The following is a 17,663-nucleotide window of genomic DNA, read 5'->3' as shown; positions in this document are numbered from 1 at the left end:
TTTCTATCTTATGCAAAAAAAATAAAGCACATTCTCTGTTGTCACAATATGAAACCCCAGATAAGAAAACCAATGTACGAGCGTCTTGTCGTTATATTTTTCCATATCGGCACAATAAGTAAACCCAATAAAAATGAGCCAATAAACGAATATGCTCTATTTATCCCCGTCAGACAGTAGGGTTACTGTGTTGCGGTAAATAATACTTTCACTCTTGTTAACATCTATAGGTAGGTATACGATTTGACTTAGACACATTTTCTATGGCAATGTCCCCAACCTATGATACAATTTCTGGATAGAATATTAGGTTCATGTAAATGAAACAATACTGTATGATGAAACGATTCATCATGTTTGTTTATTGTTATTTGAATACGTAAATTAAAGCAAAATTTGCCTCATTTTCATAGAGATTACACTAATGTTTCATCGTTTCTACCAAATGAATGTATACTTCAATGCATGGCCATTATAAACGCTCTTATTGTCTTTATAGGTTGACAATCTTGTTTTGAAGGGCAGCAGTTTACTTGATTTCACGAAACCTACTGTATGAAAATGAATTTTCAAAAAGGAGTCCTAATCGCGACATACCGAGTAAGGTTTGTCCTCGTAATGTTGGTGTTGGTTGTATCCACACACTATTATATTGAATCTGGTATGTAATTATGTAAAAAATATGGATCTTCACTTGATTGCAATTAAATTCAAACTATTTTCAAAACTAATACTTATAATTTATGTAGGTCATGTGGCGTTATAAATATATTGTTTAACGTCATGAGAGGGAAATGTTTTCGTTTGTCAATTAGGATTGATTGGATTATTTTATAACAATTGTTTAAGTTTGATAATTTTTAATTAATCAGATCATATTCATATTGTTATAAAGTCTCATACAGCAACATATGTTTTTATTCACACAAACATGCATACAACATGTAATAAGAGGATAAAAGTCAAAATGTTTAACCAAGCATATACAAATTGAGATCAGACTATAATTGCTAAACAATATCAACATATCTATTACATGTTATTTACTTTATGAACGATTCATGTAGCTGTTTGTCGAGTGTAGATTGCATAATCAATGGAACAATATAGGCTTTATTCGTGAAATTCCCTAAAATGTTGTTTGTTGACAACGGAGACAATTTTAGGTTTGGTGCAATAATACTTCAAAGTAATACATCTCTGGAATTAGTATACATGACTCCGGTCTTTTGTTGCATCTATAGAGATAGGTGTAGTATAACAATTACTGTGAATTTAATTTCTAATCTCAGTTTTCTTCGATGATGGTGAAATCAGTTACACTCGCATGTCTCCAAGTCAGGAACACAGCATGGCATCAGTTTACCAACAGGTAAGAACATCTTATGAAAAGAAAAGAAAAATATATTGACAAATTTATCACCTGATGATGATTAAATAAAAAAATATTGTGATACTTTGAGGAAATTATACATTGTTGAGTAAAATACAATGTACTGAATTCTATTGGAAGAGTACACAACTGTCAAACCAATATTGGTCAAGGCACTTGCCAAGTCTAATATAACGTTTTCAGCTGCGTACGAGTAAAACAACTCAACAATGCAAAATGACAATTTGTTTCACACCAAAATATTTTTGACAGAGCCTTGATACTACGATACTACGAGTACAGAATGGATTTGATATGCGCGTTTTAGACTGGAAATGAAAAAACATGGCTAGATTTACGAGTACTTTAATCATTTAATGCGATAAGTTTTGGACTTGGATAATGAAAAAGTGGCTAAATTTAGAAGATAAGATCCAGAAATGACTCATAATTAGGGATCAAATGATGCAAATACCAAAATTTATTGGTTACATTTGACAAGGCGTGCAACATCGACGTTGTTTGGGTGTAAACCTCTTAGTACAAATGCGTCGCTAACTTTTCATTTTAAGTGACAATATTTATAACTATAGCGCTACACGAATGACCGTTTCGTTAAACTAAAACTACTTCTTGAAATAGATTTTTGGACTTTCACAATGTTAAGGTCATCATTCTATTAATAGGTACAGAAATACACAATAACCCACTGTGTGTACTACAAAATGATTAATAAAAAAACACCGAAAAGCGCGATTAATTGAAGGATAAGATAATTTCATTTCTATGCATGCGCATTGCGAAATTCTACAGTTAACTATTCATTGTTCGCGACATTTCATTTTTCAAACACCCTCATACCAATCGGAATGATCGGCTATTATGACCGACGAAAAGGCCCGAGAAGTTGCTGCCGCCCTTTCACAAAATCTGATTTCATTCCATAAGGGGCGTCGCCCTTCGGCGCGGACGCCAATAATAATGATGTATCGGGTAATTGTTTGTGATGGTACGTAAACATGTTTAATACTGTAACGTACTCTTGCATCAGTGTCAGGATAACTGTTACAAAAATACGCCACAGGTTCTACTGTATAAATATAAATGCCAACATTAATAAAATCAACTTCAATATACAGCACCTGGCTTCAGTATTATATAAGTGTTTGTTTACGCTTTAAGATTTCCTAAAATTAATACAAAAACGTTTTAATAAAGTTACATTTCTTTCGTTTTATACTGTATAACATATACTGTATTCTGCATATATACCAATATTTAATATCTTATTATCAATATACAAGCAGCAATGGTGTCAGCATCATTTCCTTAAGGCGCTATGTTAAGTGACTTTATGATTTCCTAAAGTATAAGTGGCAACGCTTTTGTCAAGTTTAGATTCTTTCGGTTAACATTCGATTAATTTACAGGTAAACATTATAACATGAAGCATGAAGCACGCCAGCTCTCATTCTGAGACAGTTGTTTAATAAAATGATTAATACATATTCCACTGTGATTTAGGAGTCCTTACTAAATTATATAGTTTAGGTACTTTCTTATGGAGCCTTTGCAAATATCATGGGCGTTGCTGTTTTGAAAATGAGCGCCTGCGGTCTATTAACACCTCTGAACTGTTTAGGAATTGAGAAAAGGATTCCCCACCAATCAGATAGCACTTAGGATTTATCTAAGCCAATCAGAATCGGTTATGAATTCCCATCGTAAATGTGTGAACAGATCATAATAACAAAATACAGAGTAAGAAAGTAATAAGTAAGCATTTTGTTGAGAAATAAAATCATTATGCTAACAAATATTTTCCAATAAAAAAGAAATTGTAGTGTAACTTAGCAGGATTATTACAATTTAAAGAGAATTAGGGTGACTTTACTACGCGAACAAATAGTGCGGTCTTTTTTTACAAAAATAAATCATTACATTAAGTATCGTGAACAATTCGAGAAACAAACATTATAATCACATAATGCAAAATACATGTTACACAACAAGTGAACTATGCTTCATCTCAATACAAACTACAGATACCGCTACGCATGTACCTAAAACAAAGATGGCAGCCTCCATGAATATTTTGTAAAAGTTTTAAAAAAAATTAAATAAATTAATAAGAGGATGTTTCACAAACAATTACTGATTATAACATTCGTACATATGTGGAATAACAGACATGTTTATCCAGGAATAAAGGAATAATTTTGTTTCCTAACAAGTCAACAATCAAACATGAAAAAAAAGAGTAAGGTAACATTCAATTTTAGGAATGTTAATATAAAACAATAAAATTACTTTACAGCCCTTATTTAAATAGGAACATCGTGTGTATTTTACTTAAATGCTAAAAGTAAAAGTAAGTAATTACTTTAATAAATTAATAATGATAAGAGAATAAATCAGAAGAAAAGATAACAAGCTTTACATGCCTTATATTAATGTCATGTTATCTCAAGTCAAGTCAGGTCAAGACAAAACCATTCATTTCACTCATTCAAGGTGCAAACAGTAGTCATCGAGGTGACAAACATTGGATAAAAGAACGATTATGCCCAAATATTATATAATTACTGATGATAATGCTATAACTAGAGAATATACTAATAATGTAGTAAATAAGTTTAAACTAACATTAAAAGTAAAGTTTGTATACTTTCATGTACCTTGTATTCCTAAGTAGAAAACTTCTCGCTTATTTGATGCATTAGCAATGTTCAGAATCTACAAACTACGAGTAGTTCTGTTCATTCAATAATTTTATTATGGTGTTGTAGATGACAAAATGAGTGTGTTTCTTTTATTTGTAGGTTTACAATTTTGAAGAAATACAAGCCAGAAATACGGAAAGAATGAAATTTGTAAAACAGCAGTGTTACTCGTCAGTTCAAAATCTAAATGAAAATGAAAGATATATGCATGGGAATTTAAGTAAAGATATATTAAGGTTATTAACGACCCCTAACCAATCAATACTATATTGCCGAGTAAGTAAAGCAGGCTCCACGTATACGCTGATTACTCTTAACCAAACGTTTGATTGTGATTATAATTGTTTAGTAAATTCTTCCCAAAGAATCTGGGTGTTGCCGTATGAAAAGAAAAAAATCGAAATAAGAAACGTTTACAAGTTTCTCTTTGTGAGAGAACCATATGGTCGATTATTTTCTACATATTCAAATAAGTTTTATTTCCCAAAAGGAAATTGGCATCCAATAGGTACTACTATCGCAAGAACATTTAGAGAGAATCCATCAAATGACAGTCTAAAATTCGGCCACGATGTAAAGTTTTCTGAGTTTATACGATTCGTTGTGGAAGAATTTGAAGTTGGTCACAAAATGGACGTACACATCAGACCAATGGCTGCCACTTGCGATCCGTGTAGATATGACTTTGATTTTATTGGTAAATTAGAAACAATGTCATCAGACTTTGCTTATCTTAAAAATGAATGGAAGAACCGAAATATTATTAAGAAATCTCGAGAAGATTTAGGAATAAAGACAAATTTATTTTCAGCAATGAATCGTTTAAAATTCACCCTGCACAGGATTAAGGGATCGCATATTGAAATATTTAACCTTTACCAAAGGGCGTGGAGGTACTACCAAATAACAGCAGTTATATCTAAACATATTGGCATGCCTTTTTCCAAGAATATGACTATAAAATTACGTGAATTCAAACAGAAACTAGAAAAGGCTAAACAAATGTCGGATGTGTATAATACTACAGCAGTTAAAGCTCAAAGACATGAGGCGATGGTACAGGCATATTCTACTGTTCCCTTGAAGGATTTAGAACGATTGAAAACTTTTGTCAGAGAAGACTGTTTGTTATTTGGATATGACGAGAGTCCTGCATGGCTGTTTGACAGAACATTGTCTACTAATGCAACAAATACATTCAACTATTTCATCGGCCTTGATTAAATTAAAGTGTTTAACGCTGTTATGTCTACTATTTCGACCATATTTCAAAACAATGTATTTGTTAAAGGGTTTTCAGGGCGATAACAAACAAAGTGGATCATCAAATAAGGGCCATAAAAGAATATAACATTACTTAACGTGACTTAGTCTACAATTGGCACATTTTCTATAGAAATTTACAACGTCTACAATATCCACCACAAACATGAATTAAGCCCTCAGCCTGGACCTGCTAGAATACAAGGAGTCACATAAACTTAAAATGTATCTTTTTACTTACTAGAGGCAGACGACACAGAAAAAAGTGCTGTGATTGCTTATGATTTTAGCCTAAACATCTGTGTCCCTGTTGATTTAACAAAATAATCTGAAGTGCATGTCTATGTATTGCTCAGGGTACATACTTGAATTATTGTTATGAACAGTCTGTTATCAGACTACACGATGTGTTCATTTGCCATTGTCTAGGACAAGTAACTTTTTCCTAACTATTTTCGCTAGTATATATTTATTGACCATAACTGTATTAAAGTACTCTTTGTTTGTTTGTTTGTTTGTTTTCCCAACAGTGTTTCAGTCATATAGGCGGGTAGTTTCCTAACCATCGTTCCTGGAAAGTTACACCAGTACTAGACTACCTTCCTCCGCGCTAAACTACCAAAGCATCTCCCGGGGATCGAACCCACGCCAGAGAGTTAACTGGATTAGAAGTCATCGACTCTAACCCCTCGACCACGGAGGCGGTAAAATACTCTTTAAGAAGTAGATAATGTATGAAGATTTCCGCTGAACGGTAGCTTGCTCTTGACACTATCTTCCATGAACAGATTCAATCAAACCGAGCATGAACATTTTCAATTTTTGCCGTATTGGACTTTTTGGGGAATCTTATTTTCTAAATCATTACTATCAATTAAATAGATGGGATTTTATCACAATTTACTGGTATTTTAAATTGGGAGGTATATAATTATAAAATAATTCAAAAGTTGTAATTATTTTAAAATCACAGTATATAAACAAGTCTCCTATCTGTTATTTCAAGACGTCTCTCTTTCCGTTGGTACGTGCACGTCGTTGAGAAAGAATATGTCATCGGCCGATCATTGAAGAGCCACTGTCACATGCGTATGTCATACTTTGCCCGCCCGCTCATCGGATTAGTTATCCGCGGGTCATTAGTTTGATTCCCGGGCGTGGCGTAATTTCTTTCCGAACATTGAGTTGCATGGTCATTTGTCTTAGTTTTCGTTATATCTAAAATGTTGACTATATCCTCCAGCTTAAACTATACATTTTTGAAACCTAATAGGATTATAAAACATTCAAGGGTGATGCTATCAGTGATACTGTGAAAAACCATGCATTAATAATTAAATGCTCATGACTGGCCAGAGATAGGAATTTTGTGGGGTGACTAGAAATCTTGATTAATGCGCAGGACTGATACATGCAGTAAATTTATTTCGTCGTTAAACCCAGTTAGACACAGAAATATCGTGTTTAGATGATATTGCACACAAAACAACTATTAACATTATTGAATAAGAAGTACTAGTAAGTATACAAATGAAGAAATATCAGCCTTTAAGACCTACTTACGTAATGTATTTTGAATAATAATAATAATACAAACATTAAAAAGCATTTTCAACATTGTTATGCTTATCATGTTTGCACATATTACTTTGCACGTTCAAGGCGTGACGAAGTTATACCTATTTTTATACCAAGTTTATTGTTCACAGATCGCTATCGACTAAAATCCCTGAAACAGATTCCGTCAGTCTGTTAATAAGAAAGATAATTTCCCCGAGGAGTGATTAATATTCTTAGAATCAGGATCATCTGAAGAAAATATTAATTATCCTTCTGTCAATCGAATTCAACAGTAACCCCGTTAACTTTATTTCTCAACACTGAATTCAAATTGATATCAGGAATATGGAGGTCGCTATAATGAAATTCGGTCATAGTATGTTACACAAATTATCTAGAAAATTTAATTTTTTAGAGACGTAATATGAATATTGCGCTTTCGGTTCATTTATGCGTATATTATGACATAACGTCATCCATATTAAGCGTAGTTTATGCATATAAAATTATCTGACCATTCTAGCTATTACATTTTGTACATTTTTCGAATACTCCTTCTACTAAGTCAAATAGCTGAGTATCCTAGTCGTTCCTTTGTTTCACCTACAAAAGGAACATTACACAATCACATGATAAACAATTATCACAGATTTTCAATGTTGTTTTTGTTGATTTTTTATTTCACTTACAAAAGGAACAATACACAATCACGTGATAAACAAGTATGACAGATTGTCAAAGCAAATATTAAGTAACATTAACTCACAAATTAAAGGGACTCCACTGAGGTTTTTTGACATGACGAGACTGGAAATATTTTTTCGAGATTAATGCTCAGTTTGATGTAGGTCTAGATCTGTAACTTGTGTGCAAAATTTTAGATCATTTGCTCTCTAGGTTTATCCAGGATAATTATTCAAGTAGTGAAAAATGACCCAAAATTGAAAAGCGTTTAAACGCTTTTCACTCAAATCATATAAAAAATGTCACAAAAATACGCTTTTCAAATCATTTCTGAATAATTTTCTTAAATATTTTTTTATGTCTTCCTGTTTTACGTGCCCCAGCTGATCTGTGTAAAAAAATAAATTTTATGATTTTAGGCTTTTGAACCTCAGTGGAGTTCCTTTTATAAATGTTGCTCGTCGCACCTTCATCTTACGACAGTGTATTTACAGATTGAAGAATCATCTTTATTGTTCAACATGAAACTGCCTTGTTTTACACAGAAGTCATCAGTAACAATATAATAACCGAAATCATGTATGAGATACAGTCTTATACATACATAGCCATTTTAACTTCTTTGTTTGTTTAATAATCATGCCTCAATTGCATATAAAAGAGGATTTTATATATAAATATAAATTGTTTTTAAAAATGACGATTAACTTGAAGTCTATTCCCTATTATACCGTCATGTCAATCGTTATAAGCAATCACTTGTCAGTATATTTTCGATATATGAATTAAAGTTTTACTTAATAACAATTTCACCCTTTTAATGTTCGTTTAAAAAAGTAATAAATAGACTCAACTATTAAAGATATGTATTTTAAAGTTTTCTAAGTTGAAAATGATAAGAATTAACTGCTTGCAAAGCATGCAATTGTCAGTTGTCCGAAAATAATGTGATGATCACTGTAGACCAAAGAACGAAAATTGAACGTTGTAATAAGGGTGTTGTCTTTCAAAAGTTTATTGTGCAAAACTAATATTATGATAGTAAAATTTGAATACTTTAGGAGGCTGAGATGTTAACTGAAGAAAAATCATTAAATTTTGTTATTATTCTAACAACATTATTCCTTTGCATATTGACTATCTGTTATGAAGTTTGATTTATCACAAATTAATAAAAAAAAGGCAGACAGCAGTATATTAAAGATTCCTTTTTTGTCTATTGCACATAAATATTGCAAAATTAGGCAATATGAATATTCCGAAGAAGTAAATCGTAATATAAAAACGCTTCAGTAAGTATATATTATCGCGGGGAAAATGAAACAAAGTTTCACTCTATATGTAACTATATATGATATGTCACTATAGTTACTTATAGTATGTTATTTTATTACCGTTTATATCCTCTATTTTATGGCATCACTTTTCATTAATATGACCAATTCATTAGCAAAATTTGTAAAAGGAAACACCCTTTGCATGCAACTAATTAACTTTCATAAACATAAATCACCTTAAAGTTAGATAAGGCAAATCAATTGTTTGAACAGATCAAAATAAAAGCAAGAATAATTTTAACCAGGGTATAAATGCATTGAATCGGGTTAAAGTCAAAACGTATCAAGTAAGGAAAAAAAACTTTTGGTAATGGATTTTTTTGTTAATAGTTCTATATTTTATCCATTCTTGTAAAATTTTGCATTTTCTGTTTGTTACGTAATAAATTTATATTTTTTTGATTTAAGAAAATTTCTGTCGTTACCCATAGGACACTTTTATAAGTATGACATACATGGTAAGAAAGTAGCATTTCTTTTAGATAGTTTATAAATGACATTTACCTTATCCTAAATACCTCATCAGGTAGCTTTAAACTTTAAAAAAATTAGTTAAAAAGTCGTGCAATTGACTTATCTTGTATGATAACTGTCATGTTTTATTAGATGTACCAACGTTTACTAATGGATGCATATTTATTATACTTATTTAAAGTCACAATATGTCCAATAAATACTTTTAATTTTGTTTCTCAAAAGCTTATTATTATTGTTATACAAAAGTTTCCAAAATGTCACTCGTTGATCAATAACCTGGACCACCTTTTTTGGCGAAGTTATAGTGATTAAGTACTTTGTATGGAAGTCAAATTACTACTTTGTTTACATTTTGCTTTTTATATGTCAAATATTGTACATTTGGCGCTACTTTCTTAAGGGGACAAGCACCTTATATGTTCTATTTTAACATCATAGAATTCACTTTTACTCTTTCTAAAGGAGTAAAAGTGTATTCATTTCTGAGGCATAATGTGCCTTTAATAATGTGAACTCAACAAATTGTGGTCGGTCTTTGTTTTGAAAAAAAACTACCGTTATTTCTTAACAACACGAATATCAACCCCTAACATGAGCCATTTTGTTATTCAGCAATGTCTTACAATTCCACCAGAATCGTAATGTTATCTCGTACATTTATATAGAAATGACGAAATGCTTTCAGGAATGTTGAAATATTATAGTGATATTCCATTTGCCTACAGTATAAGGTTTGCTTCCGTCGTTAAAAGTACATTGCTGTTAAAACTGTCTTCAAACTTTGAGAGGTTAAATATGTAGAAAGTGACATTTCTTTTATAACCAGGTCATTGTCTCCTCATTTCTTGGGAATGAAATGAAACAATTTTATTCAAGCAAATTGATATGGTTATCAAAACGTTAAGTATGTGAATGAACAGTAACCTTAGAATATTATTGAAAGTTGCTAGAAATAATTATTATTCATTTTAACTACCTAAATATCATAAACAGTTATTTAGGACTATTAACATATACATTGTTATTACTCAAGAAACATCTTTTGTTAACCTTTATGACTGTATCAGCAATAATTATTACATTTTCAGCTTTTCAGTGAAAATATCAACTACTTTACACAACATAGAAATGGTCATATCAAACTATTTTATAAAGTCCAATTTTTATTGTTTTCTCGCAACGTAAATATATCATACATGCCATATATCCACAGGGCCCTTGCTGCAGCTACATCTAAATTAGTAAATTAATCCTTCATTGACGCATGTAACTTGCAATCACAACGAGTTTCCTATCCATTAATCTTTTGGTGATTTATAGCCTTTAGGCGACCGGAAAATGGTCTAAAATATAAAGCGGATACTCTTTTCGCCTAGGGTTGACATTTGTATTTTTGATCGCAGTAAACATGTCTCACAGTTATGATCACATTAGTTTGATTACACGGAAACGTGATATAGAATCTGTCCTTTTTTCATGATGATTTGTATTATTAAATTGACATTATGCCCATTCATGAGTAAACAACGACTGTTCAGGTAAAATTCAAAATAATTTTCCATTTTGGTCAAACTTTATGTGTTGGTCGTGGTGGTTAACCTGCCGGATCACGATAGTAAGCAACATTTGATTGACAAAAGTACGGTTCATCCACCGCATCATTCGTGAACAGGCTGTCAAGCTGTAGTACTAGTTGCTCTCAGTTTCTCAAGCAAGGAATGATAGCCTGTGTACATACCATAGCAGAGGTACAGTGCGAATGACTATAGATCAATCACAAGTGCACTGTTCTGGAATCGAACCTGTGTCGCCCGAATAACAGTCCAACGCACTACCGGTATAGCTAACCGGACGGCATTTATATCTTTTCGTTCTCAATTGATATTAACGTCGCCAGAATAGTCAATAACTACTATGACCCACCGAATTATCTGAAAATATCCTTCTGAATTTATCCGTAACATTCATATTATAAAATAAGTGGGACAGTTTTTTTTATTCTAGACAGTTTTGATCGTTTAACCTTTATGTAAATAATCATCAGTGACTATTATAATAGGTTTTTTCTTTCTTTCAATTTTTTGAAAGAAGCATTTTGGCTCAAACATGAGTTAAATGGGCATGGGGGATTTAGGAAAAATAGGAGCGCAAAAGATCATTTATCATGTTTGTCTAATATTATTGATAGTCGAATTAAGAAAAAAGCTGTCAACATTTTGTGCATTTATAGATTATAGAAAGGCTTATGATGTGATTGATAGAAATCAGCTTTATTTATGGTACAGAAACATATTGTAAAATTATAATGTCTAAGTCGCATAGAGCAGCATTTGCTAAGTTCAGAGCTGGAGTGGCACCTTTAAGAGTCGAGACTGGCCGGTATGAGGGTCTACCTATAGATTCACGCCTTTGTCCGTTTTGTGTCAATTTCGTTGAAGATGAGTTTCATACCCTTTTCAAGTGTTTATTATTTAATGATATAAGAAATTAGTTATTTAGACATGCAACTAGGTTAAATAATGATTTTTCATAATTTGACAGAGGAACATAAATTTATTTTCCTCTTTACGAATGATGATGTGATCAGATGTTGTGCAAGAGCCTGCTTTCTGATATTACAACTTAGACAGTTGTTTTTAAGTAAATGAGATGTAAAAATAGTTGTTGTTTTTTTAATCATTTAAATCCATTTTGGTATTATTCTGGGTAAAACTGTTTTTACTCAACTGATGGAATACACTTTTTAATCTAATTTCTAAAAATGTTTCATTAAATAATCCATTTTATCATTATTTTACAACCATTTTGTAGTGTGGAGTATATTCTCTTTCCTTTTACTCCTATGTTATAGGATTTTAAAAATAAATAAGATTAACAAGAGTATACTAGTTCTTATATGTTTTATATGTAAATAAATTATATGTGATAATAGGTACATATGTCTCTTATAATTCTCAGTTGAATGCCCTTACATTTATTTTAAATGTATATGGTTTTATGTACTGTATTTGTAAATGTGAGAAAGAGACTGAAATAAACGAATAAATATGAAAAAAATATTTGGACATGTAGAATTGTAGTTGAACTGAAACTGATATTTTGCGTCAACACGAAAAAATAATAGTCATGTTGCAGGCACGGTTTTGTTAAAATAGAGAGAAAAAAAGAATTCCTAAATGACGCACAAAACATCACTAAAAATGTTACAGGCTCGGATTGATTGAGCCTGTTCATGGACGATTATGAAAACGGCAAGTTTCCGTCCACGCCCCCTTGCACCGACTTAAGCAGAATTGAACATTTGATAAAAGTGCTGGTGAAATTTTGAATTTAGGCGACCGGAAAATGTTCTAAAATGTAAAGCGCTTAGGGTTGACATTTGTATTTTTGATAGCAGTAAACATGTCTCACAGTTATGATCTCATTCTTTTGATTACACGGAAACGTGATATAGAATCTGTCCTTTTTTCATGATGATTTGTATTATTAAATTGACATTATGCCCATTCATGAGTAAACATCGACTGTTCAGGTAAAATTCAAAATACTTTTCCATATTGTCATATGCTTTATGTGGTGGCACAGACACTTGGGGTGTGGAGCTTAAAACGCCTTTAAAATCCAAATAAAATGTATATTTGTCAATCCCAGCACATGTTCTGATCATATACAAAAGAACTTAATATAAGCCGTTTTGAAAAAAAATCATATTTCAACGTCTATAATAATACACAAGATGAAAAATGTTCGCCGGAAAAAGTCTGCACACCTACCGACAACATCACCATGTATTTTATTCCATTTCCAATATTTTCACATAATCCTTTGGCCCACATTTGATTGACAAGAGTACGGTTCATCCACCGCATCATTCGTGAACAGGCTGTCAAGCTGTAGTACTAGTTGCCTTCAGTTTCTCAAGCAAGGAATGATAGCCTGTGTACATACCATAGCAGAGGTACAGTGCGAATGACTACAGATCAATCACAAGTGCACTGTTCTGGAATCGAACCTGTGTCGCCCGAATAACAGTCCAACGCACTACCGGTATAGCTAACCGGACGGCATTTATATCTTTTCGTTCTCAATTGATATTAACGTCGCCAGAATAGTCAATAACTACTATGACTCACCGAATTATCTGAAAATATCCTTCTGAATTTATCCGTAACATTCATATTATAAAATAAGTGGGACAGTTTTTTTTATTCTAGACAGCTTTGATCGTTTAACCTTTATGTAAATAATCATCAGTGACCATTATAATAGTTTTTTTCTTTCTTTCTATTTTTTGAAAGAAGCATTTTGGCTCAAACATGAGTTAAATGGGCATGGGGGATTTAGGAAAAATAGGAGCGCAAAAGATCATTTATCATGTTTGTCTAATATTATTGATAGTCTCTTTCCTTTTACTCCTCTGTTATAGGATTTTAAAAATAAATAAGATTAACAAGAGTATTCTAGTTCTTATATGTTTCATATGTAATTAACCAAATAATATATAATAATAGTTACATATGTCTCTTATAAATCTCAGTTGATTGGCCTTACATTTATTTTAAATGTACATTTTGTATATGGTTTTATGTACTGTATTTGTAAATGTGAGAAAGAGACTGAAATAAACGATTGGATATAATGTTATCAAGACATTCTTTAAATGCATGTTTTAAAACATATATTTAACACAAACACTTAAGATACCATGTGTGTGCATGGCATTCTACTTTATTAAATGAAAAGAAAAACAGCTAAAACAAAAAGTGTTGTAGAGTATACCTTTATCTGGGTAAAAACGATACATTTAACATTTCTCATATAAACTTTAATCTAATTTTGTATTTTTGAAACTAATATTACAATTTAATTGAAAAATTCGTTCTCTGAGATTATTTTAGATAAAACATTGAGATAATAAACGAATTCTTCATTTTTTCATTGTTTACAAATTGGTCACTTTAAGAAAGATATATCTACTACATTATAACAGATAAACGTTTTCATTTGGGATTTCTTTTCTTGGCCCATTTTAAGTTCTTCTGTAATATGGACAGACAAAGTTTGTGGAAAATTATACTAGTCTCCTTTGCGAATATTTCAGATCTACCAACGATCAAGTATCTCACATTAAGAAAAGTTGAAAACGATCTTCCTAATTCAATCGTTCATTATTGTTTGTTTGATTTTTCAACTAAGGTTTATGTATTTAAAAAAAAATCATAAATTATATTTCATGTTACTCGTAGATAGAGATATGTGTAAGGAAAATTGAGAATTATTTGTAAGATTAGAAACGTTATAGATATGAAACGGCATGAAAGTTACTTGAATATTTGTAATTTGGATATTTTTTCTTAATGAAATTGAACAAATTCCTATCTTTTCAGCTAATGAACTTACAACATTTTTTATTTCTGAATATAATTTTTTAAGAAAAACTATAAATTCACAATTAAAAAAAAACTACATGAGCTATCTTCTTTTTAAATGAACCAATGATTTCTAATAGCATATTTATAAAACTTATTTTACAGTAAAAAGAAATTAATTTAAAAGATATCCATTTCTAAGTTCAAATTTGATAATTGGAAATACTGACAATTACTTTACTGCCTCTGTAAATGTAAACTAAACACCTTTTGAGTGCACACACAAGAAATAGGTTACGTTCTAAACTCTACACACTATAGCCAATAGGTCAACACAAATAAAAGTGTCTTTTCTTTCAGAAAGTACAAAATTAACTTGACCAGTAATAGAAAGAAAGTGTGCATGTTCTAAAGATTTCTGAAGTGAAAGAATTTTACCATAACATAAGCATAATACATCTTTAAGTTGCGTGAGAAAAAATTTCGCGATATTATGATTATTAACCCCTTATATATATTATATTCTGATATTCAACAGTGTCTTAAAATGCCATCAAAGCCATAGGATTATCTTTTACTTTCATATAAAAGATGACAAAAGGCTCTCTTGATAACAGAAAATGTGATGAAACATTATTATAATATTCCATTTGTCATGAATGACTATACGGTTTGTTTTCGTCCTTAATAGTACATTGCTCTTTAAAGTGACTTCAAACTTTGAGAGGTCAGACATATTAATAGACAAATGTCTGTTATAGCCAGGCTATTACCTCCTCATTTCTTGGGATCAAAACAAAACAATTATATCTATTTTGAAAAGCAAATTTTTATGGCTTAGTATGTGAATAAAAGATAACATAAGAATACGAAAGATGTGTTGAAGTTTCACTTGTTTGCGTATACACAGTGGCCTCCTCAACAGCTTTAGCAGATCTCTCGGGGACGAAAGCTTTAATACTGTCAACACTTACATTATCACTGGCACACGTCTTGTCTTCGTGTCGATACCAAATAAAACAAATACCGAAAAACTCTCACTTAAGTGACTTAATGTTTGAAGCTATAGTTTTTGATTCAGGAATATCAATTACACAAAAAAACCTCCTGACCCCTTTCACATGCTAACGTCCCCCACTTCAACACACTTTTCCAGGGCCAAACATACGATTTAATCTTAAGGACTCATAACGTTCATAGGTGCTTATAAATTGCCATCATAACCATAACACAAACTTGTATCTTTTGATGGTAAATAGCCTCCAAGACAGCAAGAATTCTATTATTTGCTATAGTCTAAAGCAGTATGTCAATGTTCCGATAAGTCGAATCGTCTTGTGTGATGTGATGTCATTTACAGGCTAAAAAGTTCTTACACCAACTACACGTATATCTGATCTACTAGACTAAGTATGAAAAGAAATAACACATCATTATTCACAGCATGAATCTTTATCCCATGCAGAACTATGGCCTTTTCTTGGAATGCGATTTATCAGCGATTTTCTTTTTCCTGAGCTGTTAAGTATAAATTTATATTCAAGATAATCAATATCAACAGATTTGTCTATACGTTAAATAATTTTGCGGACATCATGTGTAATACGATACAATCAGTTCTCCTTTTTATCCTTTGAAAACTTTTCAGATCTATTAATAAAGAACAATGGGAAGTTGTAACTGATTTTCATAATCGCACATCATTGTATGATTTATTGTACCAAATGTCTCTTGATAAAATCTAAAACATATGAGCCGCGTCACGACAAAACCAACATAGTGCATCAGGATCCATGCTGTTTGCTATCACTTTCTCTACTTGTTATAGGGTTTGTGAGCGAACAGCATGGATCCTGATCAGACTGCGCGGATGCGCAGGCTGGTGTTATGCGCTAAATTTAGAGTTCTACTGAAGGTGGATTGTATCACAACACAATGTTCCGTTTTATATTTTAATGTTTCTTTCTTAGTGGAATACCGCAGATAATAATATAACATATACACAGGTTATCCTGATGTTAACAAATTGATATTAAAAACAGTAACGATTATTTCTAGTGGAAAGCCACAATACAATGTTATCATTTGGAAATCCAAAATCTAACTCACTCTAAATTTTCTACATGTATCTTTACAATAATTCTAAAAATTGATTTCGTTTTAACTGACCAATAGAATTTTAACATTTTTGTGTCTTAAATAACAAAATGACCAATCAGGTTTCAATACAAAATAATGTAACATAGCAACATAGAATTTATAACAACAATCATCACCTGGATATTTTATCAGTCATAAGGTTTAACAACATGATAAGTACAGACAGCTTAATTGACCTTATCACCTATACATTATAAAACTTCTAGCACAGTTGATTGGACAAAGAGGAAAAGCCGCATTTTAATCTTCCAGTTACATAATTTTAAATTTGACATCTGTTATTGAAACATATACAATTTGTAACTTAACATATTTGAAATTTCACAAATTTTGTTTTAAAAATATGACCTTTTAGAAAATGATTATATATATAAATATTTGTGTTTAAAAGAAAATCATCATGCATATTTATTCTTCTTTTTTTATGAATTTTATCATTTTTCGGCTGCACAACACTTCTCCCTCCTTCAAGACTATTTCACTCCTGTGAAATGAAGCATAAATACTATATAACAAAAATAAATATCATTAAATTAGAATACTGTTTACATAAGATATTCAGTTTCAGAAATATATACTTGAATATAAAGCACCGATTTTGCTGAAAAGCGTAAGTACCATTCACTTATAATAAATATCCTAATCACTGTCTTATTGTAAACAACACAGTCTTAATGACGTCTATTTCTGTTGTATTGTCCCCTCTGTCCTTGTTGTC

General features: G+C 31.3%; 1 protein-coding gene across 1 annotated transcript; it reads left to right on the top strand.

Moving 5' to 3' along the window:
* Positions 1-503: 503 nt before the first annotated feature.
* On the top strand, positions 504-5,338 carry LOC132716446 (carbohydrate sulfotransferase 11-like). The gene is made up of 3 exons (XM_060699718.1): positions 504-661; positions 1,293-1,372; positions 4,195-5,338. The coding sequence occupies exons 1-3, from the start codon at positions 556-558 to the stop codon at positions 5,317-5,319; spliced, it is 1,311 nt and encodes a 436-aa protein (XP_060555701.1). The 5' UTR covers positions 504-555; the 3' UTR covers positions 5,320-5,338.
* The last annotated feature ends 12,325 nt before the right edge of the window (positions 5,339-17,663 follow it).

This window comes from Ruditapes philippinarum, unplaced genomic scaffold (genome assembly GCF_026571515.1).
Source record: "Ruditapes philippinarum isolate M1 unplaced genomic scaffold, ASM2657151v2 ctg937_1_1_1_1, whole genome shotgun sequence".
Classification (NCBI taxonomy): Eukaryota; Metazoa; Mollusca; class Bivalvia; order Venerida; family Veneridae; genus Ruditapes; species Ruditapes philippinarum.
Note: the sequence above shows the minus strand (reverse complement) of the source record. Positions and strands in the feature narration are given on the sequence as shown.